This window comes from Canis lupus, chromosome 14 (assembly GCF_003254725.2).
Source record: "Canis lupus dingo isolate Sandy chromosome 14, ASM325472v2, whole genome shotgun sequence".
NCBI classification, from domain to species: Eukaryota; Metazoa; Chordata; class Mammalia; order Carnivora; family Canidae; genus Canis; species Canis lupus.
The window spans coordinates 7,316,970-7,339,264 of record NC_064256.1 but is presented as its reverse complement, the minus strand read 5'-3'; the positions used below and the strand labels follow the sequence as shown (position 1 = coordinate 7,339,264).

Here is a 22,295-nt window from a genome sequence, read left to right as displayed (position 1 = left end):
AGCCACCGAGGCAACCATTTCCAAACAAATGAAGCACTAACTCCCCAATCTGGCATTCAAACCCTTCCATGATTCTAATTCAATTCAACATGTATTGGCACCAGGTCAGTGCTATCTTCTCCTGCTGTCCTAAGCATACTGTATGCTCTAGCCAAACCAGTCTGGTTATTTTTCATTAACACACAGTGTGTTTTTGCACCTCCAGGCTGTGTTCACCCTTTTGTCCACCTGGATTACCCTCCCCCTTCATCTCTTCTATTCTAAGTCTCTTCCTCCCTTAATTTCACTTGCCATGATATCTTCACTAACCCTCCACCAAATAAATGTGCTATAGTTATTTGTGCAGTTATCATATTTCCCTACTGAATTCTAAATTCTGCTCAAATGAAGTACTGCCTTGAGTGGACTCTTCAATGTGCCAGCCTGTGCTAAGTGATTTGCATGCATTATCTTGTTTAATTCACACATCAACGTTGTAGGACAGGACTCTCCCCATTTAACACTGAAGAAAGTGAGGCTCAGGGGTATGAAGTAGCTTGCCCAGGTCATGCAACTGATGAGGGTGGAATACCTTTCTTAGTCCATTTAGGCTGCTATAACAAAACAAACAAACAAACAAACAACAAACAAAAAAGCCACAACTTAGGTAGCTTACAAACAACAGAAACTTATTTCTCACAGTTCTGGATGCAGGAAGTCCAAAATCATGGCTCCCACAGATTCTGTGTGTGGTGAGAGTCACTTCCCGGTTCTTAGGTGGCTGTATTTTATTTTCCCTATGTCCTCACATGGTGGAGGGGGTGAGGAAGCGCTCTGAGGTCTCTTTTATGAGGACACTAATCCCATTCATGAGGGCTCCATTCTCATGACCTAAGCACCTCCAAAAGGCCTCTTCTCCTAATACCATCACAGGGGAGGGGGGCGTTAGGGATATGGACGGGGGAGAGACACAAACATTCAATCTACAGCGCTCATGTTTGTGTTACTTATGGTAGCCAGCACCGTGTCCAGTACCTACACTGCCCTCAACCTGTTTGTGTCATATCAACATGTTAAAAACAGTGGCTACCTATAGACCTAGATTCTAAGGAAATAGGAAGGGGAGGTGTTGAAACAGTAAAGAATTGGGATGGCAGGATTGTTGGTGGATGTTTCCAAATTTCCACTAGTGGGTTACAGAGCTTCTGAAATAAGCGTTTAAAATATATAGTTACTAAACAGGATTGCCGCTACCCTTCAGTATTTTCTAATTGTGACATGTAGGTTGGTTCTGGCTCCCTGATTTTATTGTCGCCCCCCCTCCCCGGGGGGAGGGATTATCTCCATTCTCCCGGATTCCCACAGCTTTCGGCGCATTGCTGATCACACGACGTCCGTACTTGTTGATTTTAATGTATGTGGGTTTGCATATGTGTACTGCAGCCGGGGGGAGGCCGTGGGTGTGCGACGCGGTGTGCATTCCAGCTCACCCCTCTTCCCCGGAGCAGCTGCGGCCTGGATGCTTCCCTTTCGGGGGAGGCGGCAGAACCACTGACCCTTTAACAAGTTGTCCCTCACAGAACAGGTGTCTCCCCCGCCCCTCGGAGGAGAGGGATGGCTGCACGCTTGGTGACATCAGCGACCGACCAATGGGAAGTCAGGCTTCGGCAGCCGCGCCAATGGGCGGCCGGGGGCGGGCCCGGTTTCCTGGGAGCCGGGCGGGCCGGGCTGGTCTTGCCGCCGCCGCCGAGTCTCCGCCGCTCACGCTGCCCGCCGCGGCTCCGGCGACTCCCGCGGCTCCCGCGACTCCCGCGGCTCCCGCGGCTCCCGCGGCTCCGGCGGCGGCGCAGTTCCCCTGCCCGCGCTGCTCCCGGACGCACGGCTCGGGCGCTTCCCTCCGCGGCGCAGCTCCCCCGCCTCCCGGGCTCCCGCGGTGGCGCGGCTCATGCCCCCGGGCGCAGGGCGCGCAGGTGGGCCGGCCGCCGCGGGGAGATAGGCCCCCGGGGGGACGGCGGCGGGGCCATGGCCCGGAGACCCGGGGCGCCGGCCGCCCACGGGGAGGAGTTCACCTTCGTCAGCCCGCTGGTGAAATACCTGCTCTTCTTCTTCAACATGCTTTTCTGGGTGAGTCGTGCGGGTCTCGGGGGCACCTGGGGTGCAGGGCACCCCTCGAGGGTGCAGTGGGCTACCCCCGGCTGGGGAGGGGGCGTCCCGGGATGCCAGGTTCCAGGCGAGCGTCGTGAACGCACTGCTTAGTTTTCTGGGTTGATGACACTTTGGGGTAATTTCTCCTGGGGAGGGACCATGCTGGCGCCGCGTCCGCAGGGGGATGCTGGGTGGTGGGGGGCGGGGTAGGGTAACGCAAGAGATTCGGTCAAGACAAATGGGGATCTTCTGGGCATCGGATGAGGATATGTGACAGGCAAAAAAAAATGGGTTTGCTCAGGAGTAGAGGGTTTTACTGCTGCCCCAAAGCAGACCCACTGGTACGTTCATGATTGGGGGACTTTCGGGCCTGGGGGCTGGGAGGCCCCAAAGCAAAGAAAAAAGAGGAAGGAGGGAAAACCCAGACCTGCTCTCCCCTTTACCTCAGAGAGGATGGATTAAAGGACTTCATCTTTTCCTTTTGGAGGCCTCTGATGCCTCCCTCCTCTCGAAGGCTGAGGAGGGGCAGCAGTGGCCTCCAGATGTGGATGTCTTTCCCAGCACTGTCCCAGACTTTGTCCCACCTTTCTCAGGACCAGACTGCATGCATGCCCTGGAGCCTGACAAGTCTTCATCTTCAGCTTCTTTAAATTAGCCCTGTGTTGGGCTAAAAGGCCAGCAGTCCTTTCAGAATCTTATCATTAGGGTGGAAAAGTGGAAAAAAATATTGGACTGGGTACTACCTGGATTCCCGTCTCGAACCTGCACTTGTTGACCTGGGCAATACTTCACCTCTGTAGGCTCTAGTTCCCTCCTCCATAAAATTAAGGCCAGTATGATCAGAGATGGCAGAAACATTCTACTGGAGCCGAGGATCCAGCTGGACCAGATCATGAGATGCTAGGTCAACCCTGTTTCATGTCCTATAGAGTCTTTGAGCTCCTCTGGGTTTGAGGACATAGAGACGTCCTTCTCCCATCCTCCCTTCTGGTCCAGCTCCAGCCACGCCAGAGCAGCTGCTGCAGGTGCCCATTATCCCTGCTCATTTCAGCCTGAGACCTGAAGTTCAGACTTGCAGGAGGGAGAAAGCTTGAGTGTAAAATATGTTTCCTAAGAGAGGAAACAGACCAAGCATCTAAGTCAGTTGCTGGAAAGGTTCACAGGGGCTGTGGTTTGAAGAACAGACACAAAGTACATAAGTGCTAGCCTGTTGGGACAAATGAGAGAAATCCCAGAGGGTGGTGATAAGAGCTCAGCCATTGTACTGGGAAAAATGAAGTTTGAATTCCTAACAAATTCTCAGTTTTAGAACTGGAAAAAAAAATCTAGAAGACATCTTGTCTGGCACCCACATTTTATACACGAGAAAACTAAAGCACAAAGATGTTAATGGTTTTATCCAAGGTTGGATAGTAAGTTGGATCTGGTGGTTTTTCTATTGAACTACAGTGCCTCTCGGGAAAGTCTGTGGCCCAGATGACTGCTACTGTAGCTGGGGTGTTAGTAGTTAATCCAACTTCCCACCGTCTAGGTTCTGCCTCAGCTGGAGGTTAGGGAGGAACAGAAGAAAAATTCACCACCACTCTGTGGGGGCTAGGGGATGACCTAAGGGAAACTCCCTGCCTAGGGGCAAGTCCCAGTGAACCCTCCTCCATGCTCACTGAATGTGCCAGGCCAGTAACATGCCATCCTGACAGATGACATGCCATCCTCAGAGCCAGCATTAGCATCCTAGGGACCTCAGATCCTCATTTTGAGTTTCTCTGTCAGCCAAGACTCTGCTTCTTCTTTGGAGCCTTTGGCACTTCACCCTTATCTATGTTCCTCAGCGACAACAGCTGGGTGCATCTGTTACACTTGCGTTCACGGTCATTTTCTAGGATTTCCCCCACCCTACTCCATCCCCCTCTTTTACCAGACAAATTGTTTGGGTAGGTTGCAGCCAGGGAGAGAGTTTGGTTCCATAGACCCATTTACCTTGGTAAAAATGATCCATTCAAGGTCGGAGGACCTGGCTAACCAAGCTGGCACCACCCCAAATTAGAAAAGAGCCCCTTTTTGGCCCTACTTTGGACTCATAAAAAGTCAGAAATAGCACAATGAAGGACAAGAGGCCTAGTTCTTTTCTGGCATCAACTTACTGTGTGACCCTAAGCCAATATATCTATCTCTCTGTCCTTAATCTTTCTCCTCTAAAGGAGAAAATTTTTCTGCCTCTGTGAGCTATTTAAAGATGAATGCATCACTTTGGGGACTGTTTTCTTTCTTCAGGACTTGGAGCTGGATCTAAGGATGCATCTTTCTGAGTCCTGGTGTCCCTAGGACATTGACCTTCCCAGAGGCCAGAACTTTTTGGGTCACTTTTCTCCCAAGGCCAGAGCCACAGAGGTACATTCCACACAAGGAGAGTTGGAGATGAGGAGCTGATTCCCCAGCTCAGGGATCCTCTTTCTTCCTACCACCCTTCAGGGACTGGTTCCTATACTGTCTTTTCAACAGGCTCTCACCATCCCAATCAAATTCCCCTCGTCTACCCTGGAGGCACCCATGGATGGCACTGGTGATCCTCTCCTTCTCCAGGCAGAGTGCATGTTTTGGCCAGCTGCTGGGGGAGCTGTGTATGGGCAGTGTTTGTATCTATGCTGGAACACATTGGGAAGATAGCCAGTGTTGTCTGGGGTCACACTCAGTGGTGGTGGTGGCACTGGCTATCCCTGCTGCTGTCCTAACAGCCCTGGCCCTTGGGTCATTTTGTCTGACTCAGAAGGCTGCTGGCTTCTTTAGGAGCAGGACCCATTCCTCCTGTTCATGTTTCAAATGTCACTTCTTTTGCCTAGGAGTTCTGGTTTTCTCCCCATAATCATGCTGCTGGGTTACTGATTATTGGTATCCCATGACCCAGAGTAGTTGCCCCAAGATCCCAAAAGTTGTATTACAATTCTTCAGTCAAGTAGTAGCCTGCTGTCCTCCCCTCCCTGTGTCTGACAGCTCTATGCAGAGGGAAAGGGAGTGCCATGGTACATGCTTTATCAGCCATGGGCATACACTGGCAGGAGCATTATCAGTGCTGCCCATGGCAGCCATCTCCTTCCTTGCTGGCCCATTTTCCACTCAGGGCAGCAGTTGGGGTGGTTTAGAGTCAAGCAGAACTCAGACCTCTAGTCCCTGTGACTCAGCCCAGGCTTTCTTGGTGGCCATGCCTCACGGCTCCCATGGCACCTTATATATATATACCTTGATTATCACATCCCTTACCTGTGCTGCAATTACGTGTTTATTTATGTCTCCTCCTCTAGACTTCAGGCCCCTGAGGGTACACTGCCTTATTCACTTCTTGCTTCTCAGTGCCCAGCTGAATTTGGCAGGGTGGATACTTACTAAATGTTTATTGAATGCCAAATGATGGAACAGCCCCTACCTGGTGAAAGCATGATGCCACTCCTCCCTCTCTTATGATGACTAGTCTGTCAAGATGCAGCATAACCAAACACCCTTGAGCATTCTTAGTGGAGGAGAGGGGATCCAACCGTGTTCTCTTCTGCACTGCATCCTGTGGCTTAGCACTCCTCCCTCAAGCCAGGTGAGCCATCCCCTTCCAACATCTCTCTCAGGGCCATGCATAATTACCTATCTACAGCACCCAGATTTTTTCACTTCCACTGCAGCACACGTGGATCCCCATCTGGGTCTTTCCTAGACTGATCCAGGCCTCAAGTGAGTTATCTTCTTTAAGAAATTCACTCTCACCTCCAGGACCACTGTAAGGGTTGGAGTCCCCAGGGCACAGCGAATGCCCCATAGCACCTCCACCACTATCTGTTGTAACCTGGCTTAGAAGCCATGAGGAAATGACCAGGCATCAAGCCTGGAAAAAACTGCTCCTGAGTGGCAGGGGCCATTTCCACAACCTGACATAACCCCCAGCATACACACACACACACACACACACACACACACACATTCACACCTAAGTACATTAGGAGGCAGAGCCCATTCCCCCCCACCCCACCCCCACTCTCCTCCTTTCCCTGTAGGCTAGGTAGGCTGTAATAAGTGAAGTAGTCATATTCTTTTAATTAAAAAAAAAAAAGACACACACTAAAAATGAATACAAGAAGCATATCTTATGCTGTCAAGTCACTCACACGCTTTCTTATCTCCTCAACGGCTTTCTTTGCTTTGTACCGAATAGAAAATCATAAACTTCAAGAAGCCTTTAAAAGAATAAAAGAAAACATGTAGCAATTCTCAGAGTCTTGATAGCAGACTCTGTGTCAGGCTAGGAGCTCCAGGGCCATAGTTTGAGTGTTTATACTACTATGAGCCCTTGTGGACTTCTGTCCCTCATTTATAACCTTGGGAAACCAAAACAAGCCATGGCCTAAGAAGAAGCTAAAGGGTTGGCTCCAGACAATGGGAAGAGGTTCTTTGGATTTCCTTCCTTAATAGGACAATTCCATCCAGTCCAGAGGGAGAAAGCCAAGAGCCAGTTTCACATAGATAGTTGCTACCTCAGAAACTCAGGAACAATGGTGCCAGGATGGCCACGTGAGAACTAGTGCATGCAGATCCTGGGCAGTGAGAGAGGGGGCCCTGTGTTAGGTCTAGCAGGCTTATCCAGAAATGAGGATAGAGAGGACTGAGAAACCAGAGGTACAGAACCCTCCTATCCAATGTCCTGTGGCAGAGGCAAGGTTTTGATTCCCCAGGATTATGGGGAATGATTCTATTCGCAGCTGTCTCCTACCACCTTCAAAAGAAGAGGGGAATAGATTCCAAAGAAGAGGAGAGGACTTTGAGACAAATGTACACACTTCATGTAAACTGGACTTTAGAATATGGAGACAGATAAGGCCAGGGCTTTCTCTCAGGGGCTGGTGGGCCCTGCGTGGTGATGCCATGTCTTCCCCTTCCAGGGCCATGTTCCAGGGACTTCCCTCTGGGCCCTTCTGGCACCACCACCTCCTGGTGCTCTCTTACTCCGCCCCCCCTCCCCCACCTCCCTACCCGGCCTGAATCCTGCCCAGTTTGGAGATTACCAGCTACTCCCCCAAGAGGACTACAGGCAGCTTCTTCCCACCTCACATGATGTCCCAGGTGAATGCACACGCACTGGGATTGCTGTGAGGCAGAGAGAGGAAGGTAGCCATGTGGCCCAGGTCACAAGTCTCCGGAGACATGAAAACTTAGGTTCCTGTCCCATTTAGCTGCTCACTGTCTGAGTGATCTGGGGAAAGTTATTTGACTTCTCCCAACATCAGTTCGGTAAAATGGAAATACTAACACCCTCTTGGGACTGTGGTCAGAATGCAATGAAAACGTGGGTATAAAGTGTCTAGCCCAGTGCCTGACCCTTAGTACTCAACAAGGGTAGCTATTACCATTGCTAGAAATATGTCCTAGAGGTCACCTGTTAGGTAGGGATGGGCTTGGAAAGCTAGGAGGAGTGCTCCTTCTGACAAGTGGCAAGTAGCTAAGGACTGAGTCTAGGTGAGGGCTGGCTAACCTTGGGCCTGACTTCCTTCAGCCTCAAATCTCATTTGCTCACTTTTCTACTGTTAGCCTGAGAGAGGTGATAATTAATGATGTTTTTGTATATTTTATAGTCCACAGAGACGTTTCACATCTATCATAGAAACAGAGACCCCACTGTTGTCTCTGAGGGCCTTCCCCAGGTCTACTTGTCAGGGCTTGTCACACTACCTTGGTCTTAAGGTACAGTCCAAGTGGACTCCAAGAGCTAATTTGCTTGTAATTATTGGCATTTGGGAACTAGAGCCAGAAGAACTCTTGTTCAGAGTTTCATCTTGGAGCCCTATAACCTTTCCTCCCTTAGTGCATTATAATGGCTATAAAGCAATGAGTGTCCCAGGGGCTAGAATAAGGGTTTTTCTCACAAACATCAAATCATGGCTGTCTTTCTGCAATTTGTAAGAAAAGACCTCAAATAATGCAGAGAATTTTCTGCATTTTCTATTTTCTCCCATGAACTTTAGTATTTGTGGCTGCTTATCTGTCTGCAAGTGTTAGCAGAAGGCAAACTGAAGAGGATAAGGAGCAACCAAATATTATGGAAAACTAGGAAACTATTTAGAGTAGTGCCTGTATTATTGTTTTATGAGATGTAGAAACATATGTTTAACAGCTTTGTCATTGCTCAGTATATTGTTCTTTATTTCTATGATAGAAATTAATATGTTGTGCTTCCTCACAGGACACAACATTATCTGTGTAATATTTCTGTCTTCAGTCTCAGCAGAAGACTGAGAGTGCTTCTCCCACTCGCCCTGCTTGTGCTCTCTCTCTCTCTCTCTCTGTCAAATAAATGAATAAAATCTTTAAAACAAAAAGATACTCCTGAGAGACACACACAGAGAGAGAGGCAGAGACACAGGCAGAGGGAGAAGCAGGCTCCATGCAGGGAGCCCGACGCGGGACTCGATCCTGGGTCTCCAGGATCACATCCAGGCGCTAAACCACTAAGCCACTGGGGCTGCCCTAAACATTTTTTTTTTTTTTTAATTTAAAAAGTTAGTGTCTTGAAAGACCAAAAACAAAGAAAAGAAAAAAGAAAAAATCTGCAAAACTCTTCCAGGCCAAAGGAGACTTGATCACTCAAGATCACTAAATGCATGATCCTGGATCAGAAAAAAAGGAGGAAAAAAAGAGTTTAAAAAAAACACTGTTGGGGGATCCCTGGGTGGCACAGCGGCTTAGCGCCTGCCTTTGGCCCAGGGCACGATCCTGGAGACCGGGGATCGAGTCCCGCATCGGGTTCCCTGCGTGGAGCCTGCTTCTCCCTCTGCCTATGTCTCTGCCTCTCTCTCTCTCTCTCTCTCTCTGTGTGTGTGACAAAGGAATAAATAAATAAAAAATTAAAAATAAAATAAAATAAAATAAAATAAAATAAAAATAAAATAAAATTAAAAATTAAAAAAAAACACTATTGGGAGAACTGGGAAAAGGTAATTAGGGACTATAAATTAGATAGCAGCAATTGCATATTAAAGTTTAAGAAATTTTTTAAAAGATTTTATTTATTTATTCCTGAGAGACACACACACACACACAGAGGCAGAGACATAGGCAGAGGGAGAAGCATGCTCCATGCAGGGAGCCTGATGTGTGACTGCTCCCCGGACCCGGGATCACACCCTGAGCCAAAGGCAGACGCTCAACCACTGAGCTACCCAGGCATCCCAAGAAAAGAATTTAATATGTCAAAATTGTATAGGTTATACTAACAGAGCATTGTGGCTTCCTGGTGCTCTGATATCTGAACAGTTTTAAGATCCATTGCCTTATACTTTGGTATAGAGGCAAACCCCCCTGATTAAAGTTTGTGAAATTGCATACAAGTGAATCCCAGTTTAGGAAAAACTGATATTAAAAGAATGTGGATTTACTAACCAACTAAAACTTAACAAATTGGGAGTGGCTATTCTTTAATAGGTTATATTTTTTAGAACAGTTTTAGTTTTACAGAAAGATTGAGAAGATAGTTCAGAGTTCCCATATACCCCACATACAATTCCTCTTAATATCTGACATGAGCATGACATTCGTGACACGAGTATACATTATACATTTGTGACAATTAATGGTATTATCATTATCACTGAGGTCCATATTTTATTCAGATCTCCTCAGTTTTCACTAAACACCCTTTTTGGGTTCCAGCATGCATCCAGGATACCAAATTTCATTTAGTTGTCATGTCTCCTTAGGTTTTTGTTAGCTGTGGCAGTTTCTTAGAATTTCCTTGGTTTGGGGGCACCTGGGTGGCTCAGTCAGTTAAGCATCTGACTCTTGATTTCAGCTGAGGTCATGATCTCTGGGTTCCCAGGATGGAACCCCTCATTGGCTCGGGCTGTTTGAGGAGCTTTCTTGAGATGGTCTCTCTGCGCCTACCACCTCTAAAAAAGAGAAAAAGAAAGAAGGAAGGAAGGAAGGAAGGAAGGAAGGAAGGAAGGAAGGAAGGAAGGAAGGAAGGACAGAAAGAAAGAAAGAAAGAAAGAAAGAAAGAAAGAAAGAGAAAGAAAGAAAGAAAGAAAGAAAGAAAGAAAGAAAGAAAGAAAGAAAGAAAGAAAGAAAGAAAAATAATTTCCTCAGTTTTGATGACTTTAACAGTTTTGAGGAGTACTGGTCAGTTATTTTTTAGAGTGTCCTTGTACTGGAACTTGTCTAATGGTTTTTTCATGGTTATATCAGGGCTATGTGTTTTCAGGGGAAAGAAGTAGGAGTGAAGTATTATTTTCACAACATCATATCATATGCCTATGATATACTCCTGTTGGTGCTGACCTGACTCACCTGGCTGAGGTTGTGTTTGCCAGGTTTCTCCACTGTAAAGTTAGCCTGTGTCCCCCTCTTCCAGACTGTGTCCTTTGGAAAGACGTCACTATGGGCAGCCCACATGGAAGTAGGAAGTTGTGCTTCCCCCTCCTTGAGAGTACAGCATCTATATACAAATTATTTGGAATTCTTGTGCATCAGAGATTTGTCTTTTCTCCCTGATTTATCTATTCAAGTCCTGTTTTTTTTTTTTAAGATTTTATTTATTTATTCATGAGAGAAACAGAAAGAGAAGCAGAGGCATAGAGGGAGAAGCAGGTTCCCTGCAGGGAGCCCAATGCAGGACTCGATCCCAGGACCCCAGGATCACAACCTGAGCCAAAGGCAGATGCTCAACCATCAAGCCACCCAGGTGCCCTCCCTTTTTAAAATTTAAGTCCTTTTTATCAGTATGGACTCATGGATATTTATTTTATGTTTGGGGTAATAATTTCATACTTTCTTATTTTGATGTCCTTTGGCATACCCATATCAGTTGTGGGGGGAGGGGGACGGGGAGGTGTTTTTGAGCATTTCCTTACTTTCTGGCACCATGAGATACTCCAGGCTTTTATCTTGCATATCTCCTGCTCCAGTCATGGATTCAACCATTTTCCCAAGGAGCCCAGGGGATGGCTATTTTCATTATAAGGTGATTACTCACCTCCTATTAGGATAAAGGTATTGAAAAAAAAAAAAAGGATAAAGGTATTGGTGCATGCAAGTTATTTTATATAATTTGATTGACAGCTCTTCAGGAACATGCCTTTCACTAGACTCAGCTATTTTAAAAACTGTGTCTAGCTTTTAAAAATTTCCAGTGAGGCTTCATTCTAGCCAGAATATGAAAAGCCATTCTAAGAAGTGTCTTTATCTCCATCCTCATCATGAAAGGAGGTCAAGGAGGTCATTGGCAATATTGCGGGGTGCTATAAGGATTTTGTGCCAAAGTCTGGTATAGGAAAAAGAGTTCCAGACTGAGACTGGAAACTGGGTTTCATCCAGATGTTTCCTCTGCACCCATGTACACTTGGTAAAGTATCACTGTTCTCTTTGGGCCTCATCTATAAAAAGAGGTGAGTGGCCGAGCTCATTTCTAAGGTTCTAGTCAGCTCTGAAATGCTGTGTTATTAACAGCAGCAGCATTAACTTTGGGACAGCAGGAGCTTTGAGGAATTCAGGGTGGGAGATGTGGACAGGAATAGGAGTGTAAAAGGGCAAGCTGTGAATCCAGGATGAAGACACAGATCAGTGATAGAAATTCTGAATTTTAGAGTTCACTAGTAAGCTCCAGGTAACCAGTGTCATTAATGACCACGTTAAATATTTATGATAATACTAAAGTCTTAATCTCGATTTTAATGTAACCTGCACCTGCTGCTCTACATCCCTGGCTGAGTATGCATTAGGCTTGTGGTTCTCAAACTTGGCTACACATTGGAATCACCAGGAAAGCATTCAGAAATACTTTTGCTTGGGTTCTAACATCAGAGATTTTGAAATATGTGGTTTGGGGTGCAGCCTAGGCATTTGCAGTTTTAAGTTCTCTCCCTGCCTTCCCTCCCATTCTAATGATCCCCAAGTTTGGGAAGTATGGGCTATAGATGTTCTTGCCCTCTCCCATATAACCTACAGGTCTCCTCAAGGGCAGGGACCACATCTCACTCATCTTTGCAGTCCTTAGAGTACCTTGTGCATAGCAGCTGATGAATTGAATCTGGACAGTGTGTCAGTTTTCTATTGTAGCTGTAATCAATTACCACACAATCCATAGCTTAATACAACACAGATTAATTGTCTTAGGTTCTGGGGGTCAGAATTCCAAAATGGGTCTCACTGGGTAAAATCAAGGTATCAGCAGGGATGGTCCCTTCTGGAGGCTCTAGAGGAGCATCTATTTCTGCCTTCTTCAGCTTTTAGAGGCTGCCCATCTTCCTTGGCTCATGGCACTACCCCACTCCAACCTGTGCTTCCGTTGTCGTGGTTGTACCTATCTCCTTCTCTGACTGACCTTCTTGCCTCCCTCTTCTAAGGCCCGCCAGGATAATCTCCCTATCACAAGATCCTTAATCACATTTGCAAAGCCCCTGTGGCTATGGAAGGTGACATATTCACAGGTTCCAGGAGTTAGGACAGGACATCTTTGAGGGGACACTGTTCTACCTATCACAGATAAGGACACAGCAACCGCTGTAATACAGGCCCATACATGGAATTAAGTTACCGTAATACGTGGCATCTCTTTACTTTCTCTTTCTTGTTTTAGTTGTGTTAGGATTTAATCAGAGACCATCTCTGTGGGAAGTTATACATCCTAGTGAAAATTTAACATGTGCAAAAACTGAGGAGCCTGGGAACAACAGAAATAAAGAACAGATATATGTCCTTAGATGTATCAGTAAGGGATGCCTGGATGGCTCAGTGGTTGAGCGTCTGCCTTCAGCTTAGGGTGTGATCCCGGAGTTCCGGGATCGAGTCCCACATTGGGCTCCTGCAGGGAGCTTCCTTTTCCCTCTGCCTGTGTCTCTGCCTCTCTCTGTGTGTCTCTCATGAATAAATAAATAAATAAATCTTTTTAAAAAGTTTAAAAATAAATGCATCAGTAAAAGGATACTCAGAACCATTAATTGGCTGTGAGGAGTTTTAAAGGGGAGGCCAAGGTGCTCAGTCACTCTGGCAAAGGGCTGAGTCTACAGGCCTTGGGGATGACGGGGATCTCTGTTGTATGGTTTCCTTGCCTCCCACCCACTCCCCCTTGCTCCCTCAACCTGGTTGTGCCAGGGAGACAGCAAGCCAGCTGGCACCTCCAGCCCCTCTCAACAGCTCTTCAAGCAGCTCCCTCTCTCCTGGACAAAGAGCATAAGGGCCAGCAGATAACACATCTGGCTCAGAGTCAGAGGCAGTGTCAAATGATTGGGGGGCAAGGCTGTGTACATAGCCAGAGAAGAGTCCTGAAAGATATGCTTTTAGATAAGGGTTTCCATTTACTGCTAAATGCACCAGAAGGCAGAGGCCACTAAGGAAAAATGTCTTTCTGCCGAGGGATTGCTCTGACCCTATTACTTCTTCAGGGGCCCTAGTCCCTTCTCCCACCAAAGCCCCAAGATGGCTCTTTCCAGCTAGTCTCTGTCTTGTAGATCAGTGGAGTCTAGCCAGCCATCTTCTTCCCCACTGAGTTGGTCAAGTCCCTGCTGCTGAGAACTCCCTCCAGCCAGAGCTTGGCCTCAGCTATTGCCATGGTGACAACCAGCGGCTGCTTAGCACCAGCCTGGGGATTGGGCACAAAGAAAGAGTAGCCAAGAGATGTGCACACTGGGCTGCCCTGCACTCCTGGAGGCCTGGGGTGGAGGTGGGGGTGCAGAAAAGGCCCCTTTGGGGATTGCTGGTAGTCTCTGATGGGTTTATTCTCTCAGGGAGAAGCCAGGAAGTTTGAAGTATCTAAACCTTTTGCGCCACACTGGAATCCAGGTTTATAAAGATAAAGGCTCCTTTGCCAAGGCAGTTTGGTGGTATTTTACACACATGCATTCATGCATGCATTCTTTCACATTGATAGGCATGTGCATTCTTGCATTTGACGCCATTTTGATCCCCAAAAGAGTTAGAGACCCAGGAGGATGCATTTACTCAGGCCTGCTTCAGCTTTAAAACCTGCCTTTTGGGGACACCTGGGTGGCTCAGTGGGTTGGGCATCAGGTTTAGGCTCAGGTCATGATCCCAGGGTCCTAGATCAAGCCCCAAGCCCCATGTTAGGCTCCCTGCTCAGTGGGGAATCTGCTTCTCCCTCTCCGTCTGCCCCACTCCCCTCTGTGTGTTCATGCACTCTCTCTCTCAAATGAATAAAAAAAAAAAATCTTAAAAAAAAAAAAAAAAAGAACCAACCCTGCCCTTTGATGTAATTGGATTCAAATTCAAAACTTGTGACCCTGGACTATTAGGTTAACTATTAATAATGATAGATAATAAAAAAAAATAATGATAGATAATATTATTGTCTGGCATTGTGTTAAATGCTTTCCATACATTATCTTATCTAATTTCACAGTAGTGTTATTAGATGTAGTTGTTTTAAATTCCCATCTTCAGATCCAAAAGGCACAGATAAAATCTCTGAGGCTCAGAGATTTGTCTAGCAGAAGCCCAGGTTTGACTGGTTCCAAAGCCCACATTCTTAACCACTGTTAGTAACCTTGCGTTGCCTTAATTTCCTCATCTGTAAAATGGGGGAAATAGCTGCCCCACGAGAAAACTGTATCGTAGGGATCAAATGAGATCATCTTGGTAAAAGCTTTTCTTGGAAGCTTTTCTTGGAAGCAAAGCAGACAGATGCTATCAACTGTTATCTCTTGGGAGAACAGAGATGCTCATCTCTGGCTCCTGGGAAAGTCATCTTCCTCCTGCTCTTCCTTAAGGTAACTAAAAGGAGGCTCTCTGGTTTCTTAAATCTCAGAGTCTGCCTCATTCCCTGTGTCCACAGGTGATTTCCATGGTGATGGTGGCTGTGGGAGTCTACGCTCGGCTGATGAAGCATGCAGGTGAGCTATAGATCCTCCTCTGTCCCCCCAGGACTCTTGCCAAGCACCTTCCTCCTCTGCCTCCTTCAGCCCTGACCCTCTACTATGCTTTCCCATGTAAGCAATGGGGCTAAAGAGGACAGCTGCCTTCTAGCCCTATCACAGCACCCTACTCCAAGGCATCAGGCCACCTATGCCGGTTCACCAGGATTTCCCTTAGCTCCCATGAATCTTCCAAGATCTGCCTGCATTGTAGGCTTAGGAAATGTCTAGGAAAGAGGGTAGGCCTCTGGGAACAGAGAGTAATCAGAGGCCTCAGCCCCGCCTCCTCACCCTGTCCTGAAGTAACTCAACCTCCATTCCTGTTCTACTGCACAGAGTCTCCAGGAAACGGAATCTGCAAAACTGAGAGCCTAATGCCATTCTAATTCTTTTCTGGAGCGAAAGTGGTTCCTCCTCTCTTAAGCTTAGGAATAAAGGCTCTTACTTGGTTAGTTCCTCAAATTAACTGTCACAAACCCATCTGGGCCCTTTTTATTCTCCCCACGGGAGGGGAGTACTGCCTCCCCATAACCACCATCCAACCATACCAGAGATTCCCCCAGCAGAGAACAGGTTTGAGGGGCACCCCCCACCTCTTCCCTGGGTTTCACTCTCAGTCAGCACCAGGCTCAGACTGAGAGGCAGCCCCTCCCCCAGAAGCAGCCCTGGCCTGCGTGGCAGTGGACCCTGCCATCCTGCTGATTGTGGTGGGCATTCTCATGTTCCTGCTCACCTTCTGCGGCTGTATTGGATCCCTTCGTGAGAACATCTGCCTCCTACAGACGGTGAGTGGTCAGGGGCCCCCAGAAAGACCCTGGCCTCCTCCATATGCCTCCCAGGCTCCTGATGCCTTTCTTACAACCTTTCAGTTTCCTCTGTCCCACCCTTCCTTCAAAGCCTGTGCTGTCTGCTTCCCACTGTAGAGCTTGACCCAGATGACTCAGCACAGGGTGGCCACCCTCAAGATAGCATGGCAGAGGCAGAGGCCTTTATCATGGGTGGGGCATCTGGGAGAAGTACCCCATAGCCCCCCAGTACCCAGTACCCCCATGGCTCTGGGAGGGGCTACAGCCCAGCCCAGTAATCACTGTCTCATTTTCTTACCTGCTGTCCACAGTTCTCGCTCTGCCTCACCATCGTGTTCCTGCTACAGCTGGCTGCAGGGGTCCTGGGCTTCGTCTTCTCCGACAAGGTAGCATTGGGAGCCAGGGGCCCTCCTCAGGTGTGAACCAGAGGGAGGAAGAGAATGTTACTGCCTGTGCTTAGCCCGATTAATTAACCATAGTGCTCCTTCCCCTGAGAAGCATCAACCTTTGAAAAATTCTCCTTAGGGATGAACGAATGGCCTTTAAAGTCACCATAGGTAAAGAGAATTTCCAGATTGTGAGCTGTTTTCCTCTGACAGTCTGAGAGGCCAATAGGAAAGTAAATTCTATAACACAATGTTAAAATAATCTGCAAACTTGAATGGCAAATTATTGGGTAAAACACAATTATCAAGTAGACCATAGACAATATGAAGAAACTTTTATTTATTCTAAAGATTGCTTATTGTGATAAACAGAAGGAGGGAAGGGGGAAAGTAAATGAGATTTTGAGCAGTGCTCACCATATCTGGAAGTGATCTGCTTTTTAGTGACAGTCCTTTTGGTTAAAAACCAGACTTCCTTTCTCAAAGGGCAAATGATTGCCAGAGGTCATATTGGGCTAAAGATAAGAAACTTTGAGAAAAGTAGCAGGGGCAGCCCTGGTGGCACAGCGGTTTGGCGCCGCCTGCGGCCCAGGGTGTGATCCTGGGGACCTGGGATCAAGTCCCACATCAGGCTCCTTGCATCGAGCCTGCTTCTCCCTCTGCCTCTCTCTCTCTCTATCTCTCTCTGTGTTTCTCATGAATAAATAAATAAATAAAATCTTTTTAAAAAATTACTAAAAAAAAAGATAAAAGTAGCAGAGCAAGAAGGGAAAAAAGCATGATGGAAACTAGGAAATGGGGAGCCACTGAGTTCATTTAGAATGTCCTAGTCCTGGTTTAGTAAAATACTAAAATGATCTGTTTGGGCTGTAAAGAGATGCAGTTCCATTAGGTCCACTAGAGGGCAGTGTCTCAGCTTTGTAAGCACTTTTCTACTAAAATATGCATGTATTAGATTCTCTGCTTTCCATCAGTAAGTATTTTATGGTAATAGTGTTCAGAGGTAAATAAATCTTGGATTTGTTATCTCAAAATATGGCTCTGAGAAGAGGCAACAGCAGGCCCTGTGTTCCTCTTGCCTACTGGTACCTGAGGGCCCAGGGATAGATGAGCTTTAGAATAAGCCATCAACCTAGGACCTGGTTCTGATTTCAAGACTGACTTAAATTAAGAAGGCTGCCCACTGTCTACTGTTATTACTGAATGGAGGAGCAGGTTAGGAATTAGTCCTGTGTTCTGATTCTGTACTTATGTCTCTGGCAGGCACGAGGGAAAGTAAGTGAGATCATCAATAATGCCATTGTGCACTACCGAGATGACTTGGATCTACAGAACCTCATTGATTTTGGCCAGAAAAAGGTATGGCCTAGGAGTGGGGGGAGGTCAGCTGTGGTCTGAGAGGCTGTAGGCAAAAGTTAATGCCATCCCAAGAGATACCTCACCCTTCAGGCCTAAGGCTTCTTCATTACCTGCCGGGTAATGGATTTTGGAAGAAGGTTTGGCAAGAAACCATACATAGCAGAGTGCTTTAAAAGTACTTTTAAGAGAACAGAACAGGGACAGCCTGGTGGCTCAGTGGTTTAGCACCACCTTTAGCCCAGGGCCTGATCCTGGAGACCCAGGATCAAGCCCCACGTCAGTTTCCCTGCATGGAACCTGCTTCTCCCTCTGCCTGTGTCTCTGCCTTTCTCTCTCTCTATGTGTCTTTCATGAATAAATAAAAATAAAATTTTTAAAAAGAAAAAAGAGGACAGAACAGTAGTATCTATAGTAATCTACCATAGGTGTAAACAAAGGAGGAAAGAATATGTATTCATATTTGCAAAAGGAATCTACAAGGACATATAGAAACTACGTGGTTTCCCACAGAGGGATTACTAAGTGGTTACTTATAGGGGGATAAGAAAACGGGCAGACTTTTAAATATTTAAATATTACCTATTCAAAAGTTACACTTTTAAAAATTGTGCTAGAATACACATAACATAAAATTTACCATAACCTTTTTAAGTATACAAATCTGTGGCACTAAGTACGTTCGCGTTGTTTACATCTATCACCACCATCCATCTCCAGAACTTTTTCATCTTCCTCCAAAGAAACTCTACCCATTAAACACTAACTCTCAACTTCCCCCTGCCCCAACCTCTGACAACTACCATCTACCTTCTGTCTATGAACTGGACTACTCGAGAGACCTCATATAAGTGGAATCATACAGTATTTGTCCTTCTGTGGCTTATTTCACTTTGCATGTCTTCAGATTTCATCCATGTTGTAGGGTATGTCAAAGTTTCCTTCCTTTTTAAGGCTAACATTCCATTGTATGTATATATCACATTTTGTTAATTCACTCATCTTTTGACGCATACTTGGGTAACTTCCACCTTTTAGCTGTTGTGAATCATGCTGCTACGAATCAAAAGTTGAATTTTAAATAAAAGTGCTTTTGAGACCAGTACCGAGTTCCCCTTCCCTTGGTGCAACTTACTTGGATCCTACCTGCTTTCATGGAGTAACTGTGGGCCCATAATATTAAAGAATCTCTTCTATTTTCTCTGTATTAAGACCAATATTTTCAAGGCTGATCCTTTAATTATTTCAGCTACTGTTTGTGAACACCTCATTTTCCAGCCTCTATACTATGAAGAAACTGCTCTCAAGAAGCTCATGTTGAATGTGAAAAACAAAATATATATACAACTATGGTCATTATAACAAAATATATAAAGGTAACGGCCACTGAGAAACATGAGCTCAAGGTGTAAGGTTGTGATTAAAAACAACCTGAATTTATAAATGGAAGCTGGCCACAGACTTTTGGCTGCTTTAAGAATTCCCCTGGTCACCTCAGTGTGAGGAGTGGGTGATCCTTAACCTCTATGGTGGGCTTTGTTGCAGTTCAGCTGCTGTGGAGGGATTTCCTATAAGGACTGGTCCCTGAACATGTACTTCAACTGTTCAGAAGACAATCCCAGCCGTGAGCGCTGCTCTGTGCCTTATTCCTGTTGCTTGCCTACCCCAAATCAGGTGAGCCTGTGTCCCATCTCATTTCCTCCTCGGCAGCAATCTCAGTTAACTTCCCGATTAGGATACCCACAGTGGGGGTACCCACAGTGGGGAATCCCCATTCCCTAGTTTAACCAGCCAATTTTGTAGGACAGCTGTCAGATGTTTTTCTCCACCCCAATCTCATGTCTCTGTTAACTTTTCACTCCTGCAGTTCACGTGGGGATTCAGAAGGTGTAAGTCTCTAAAGCAAGAACTGAGCTCAGATCTCCCAGAGGAAAGGAAGCTTGCACTTAGCAACTTCCAAGTTAGGATCCTCCACTTATATTCCCTAACAATTTAGGAGTTTAGAAAGGGTGGGAAGCCCATCAGCTAGGGCCCAAAATAAAAAGTTTGGGAATGGGAGTTCCATTTGGCTTTTCAACTCTTTCCCCAGGCAGTGATCAACACCATGTGTGGCCAAGGTATGCAGGCCCTTGACTACTTGGAAGCTAGTAAAGTCATCTATACCAATGGCTGTATTGACAAATTGGTCAACTGGATACACAGCAACCTCTTCTTTCTTGGTGGTATAGCACTGGGCCTGGCCATCCCCCAGGTAACTTACCCTGTAAGACTTGTGGGTCCTACAATTCTGCAAAGACTCCTTTGTTTTGGGGAGGGCACCTGGGGATCAGCTAGAGTATCAGGCACTGACATTGCAAAGAAGCAGGGGACGGGATGGTGCTGACCATACTGGGAAGGTTGAGTCAGGGAAAACAAAGACATCCCTCCTTGCTGAGAGCTCAATCCATCTCGCCTCTCCCAGCTGGTAGGAATCCTGCTGTCCCAGATCCTCGTGAATCAAATCAAAGATCAGATCAAGCTACAGCTGTACAACCAGCAGCACCGAGCTGACCCATGGTACTAAGATTCCATCCTGCACCTCCTCACTATGGCAACAGGCGAGCCTCATCTACCAAAAGCAATGGGTATAGCTTTCAGCACCAAATGGAGATCTGGATTCCAGTCCCCCAGCGACAGCCCAGTGGAAAGAAGCCAACTCCAGCCGGGCAGAAGGCAGGGTGCACAGGTGGCTCCAGCCTAGGAAGGGCACACCTCCTCCTCTCCTCATCCTAGCCCGTCAGCATTGTTAGAGTTATTTTTAACCTTATACGTTTGGCTTTATTTTTTTTTTTAAACTGTTTCTGGGCAGAGATGTTTGGGGAACAGTAGTTGCAGAGAGTCTTGGGGGTACTAGGTGCTGCTTTTCACCAAGGCGCTACAACCAGCATTCTCCCTGGGCTGCTAGTGAGCCTGCTGGACATCCTCTGATTCCATCTGTTGCCAGCAAGACCTGGCTGGAGAGTGGACTCTAATAGTCCTACCTGGAGTCCAGTTGGTATGCTACCAGCTCCAGAAGGGAAGGGAATGGAACAGGCAGTGAGCCTGGGGTCGACTGGGGACAGTTGTATGTGTTGGGTAGGAGTGGAAGGCGATGTGTTTACTAAATGCTGCCCTGCCATCCTCCCAGGTAGTCAAAGTGAGCTACATCCTGCCCCTCCCTCATTTCCATGGAAACATGGCAGCAAGGGCAAGGGTACAAGAGCTGCCAAATTCATCCCTCTCCCCCACTCCACCCCTTTTTTAACAGATTTGAAACCATGGTCTTTATACTCTGCAGCTAGCAGAGGTGGGACTGAGCCACTTGTGCCCGTGAATTCCTCCCCTCTGGCCCTCCCTCTCCAGCAAGGGGGGTTTCTTTAGCCTTGGCAGTGTACTGTGGAGGCAAGGATAACACCCCCGCCCCCATCACGCCGCACCAGAGCTCAGTATTTCTACAGTGTAAGAAACAGGGATCTTGCTGGGGCCAGGGAGCCAGAAGTGGCAATAAAAGTTGTTGACCTGCGCTAAATTGGACTCCACGAATTTTCCATTCTGGCAACTCGAACGGGAGGGGTAGAAAGGCGCAGCGGGTGGGCCCTCCCTCCAGGTGGGGATTGGAGACTCCCCTAAACACCAAGTACCTCCGGGGCCCCGTCCCTCGCCCGTTTCCCTCAACCAGATGCGCTACTCCCCTCGCACAACCGCGCCCCCTCTGGTCTCAATTAGGGCGAAAGGTTCCTAGTTCCGATCTGGGAACGGCGTACTTTTATCCCAAAACCTGACGTTAATTTTTTCCCCCAAACTAAACTGAATTAAAATTGGCCGCCCAAAACTTTTAGAATGGGGGTAGGTGAGGATGCAGCTGGAAGTCAGAGTCTAGCACACTCCACCGGGGCGGGGCGGAGGCGGAAGGCCGTCTCTTCGCGCCGGTCTGGGGCCCCCGGCCCCCTCCTCCGTGTTTATGCGAAGGAGCCCGTACCGCCGCCCGCAGTACCTGGGGAGTACTCAGAAGAAATTTCCAGCGTGGCGCGGGGCTCCGTCACGCCCCGAGAAGCGTGCGAGGGCGTCGAGCCTGGAGGCCGGGGCGGGCGCGGCGGGGGCGGGGCGGGGCGGGGCGGGGCCGCGGGCGCGGTGGGTGGTCCCCGCCTCCGCGGCGGCCGGAGCTGGCGCCCCCGCCCCCCGCCGGGAGGAGCTGCGAGCTCGGTTGCCCGCGGCGGGCCGCGCCCGGCTGTGAGCGTTCCCCGGAGTCCCGTCGCCGCGCTCGGCCGTCGGGGGCCGCGGGCCTGGCGGGAGAAAAAGGCTCGAAGGAATGAATCGCTCCCGGCGCGGGAGGGCCCGAGTCGCGAGTTGTCTCCCCGCCCCCAGTCTCCGAACGAGCCTTCTGCTCCTGGGAGGGCGCCTTTCCAGCGGCCGCCTGGGGCCCCGGCCAATGTTTAGCTCCAGCTAGTAACACAACGGAAAGAAAAAATCGTCACAAATAAAAAATTAAAAGTAAGGGCCTTTTATTCTGCGAGAAGGGTCAAAAAGCGCGCTTCCTCTGTGTCGAGGACACATTTTATAAAGCATTTTATACTGTTTCTTTTATTGGTGACGCGAACAGTGGTTTGGGTTAGGAGTTGGGGTGACGCACTTTCCCGGTTCACCGGCATTAAGGAGCTCACCTGGCAAGGGGCTTCTTTGGGGCCTCTTGTAATGAGAACAGGAGCGGTGGTCCG

At 47.7% G+C, this 22,295-nt stretch overlaps 1 protein-coding gene across 1 annotated transcript; it reads left to right on the top strand.

Moving 5' to 3' along the window:
• The first annotated feature begins 1,882 nt into the window (after positions 1-1,882).
• Positions 1,883-21,109, top strand: TSPAN33 (tetraspanin 33). The gene is made up of 8 exons (XM_035698622.2): positions 1,883-2,103; positions 14,936-14,993; positions 15,672-15,799; positions 16,132-16,206; positions 17,470-17,565; positions 19,108-19,236; positions 19,652-19,813; positions 20,024-21,109. Exons 1-8 carry the CDS (start codon positions 2,002-2,004, stop codon positions 20,123-20,125), a joined length of 852 nt encoding a protein of 283 aa, XP_035554515.1. The 5' UTR covers positions 1,883-2,001; the 3' UTR covers positions 20,126-21,109.
• Positions 21,110-22,295: the final 1,186 nt, after the last annotated feature.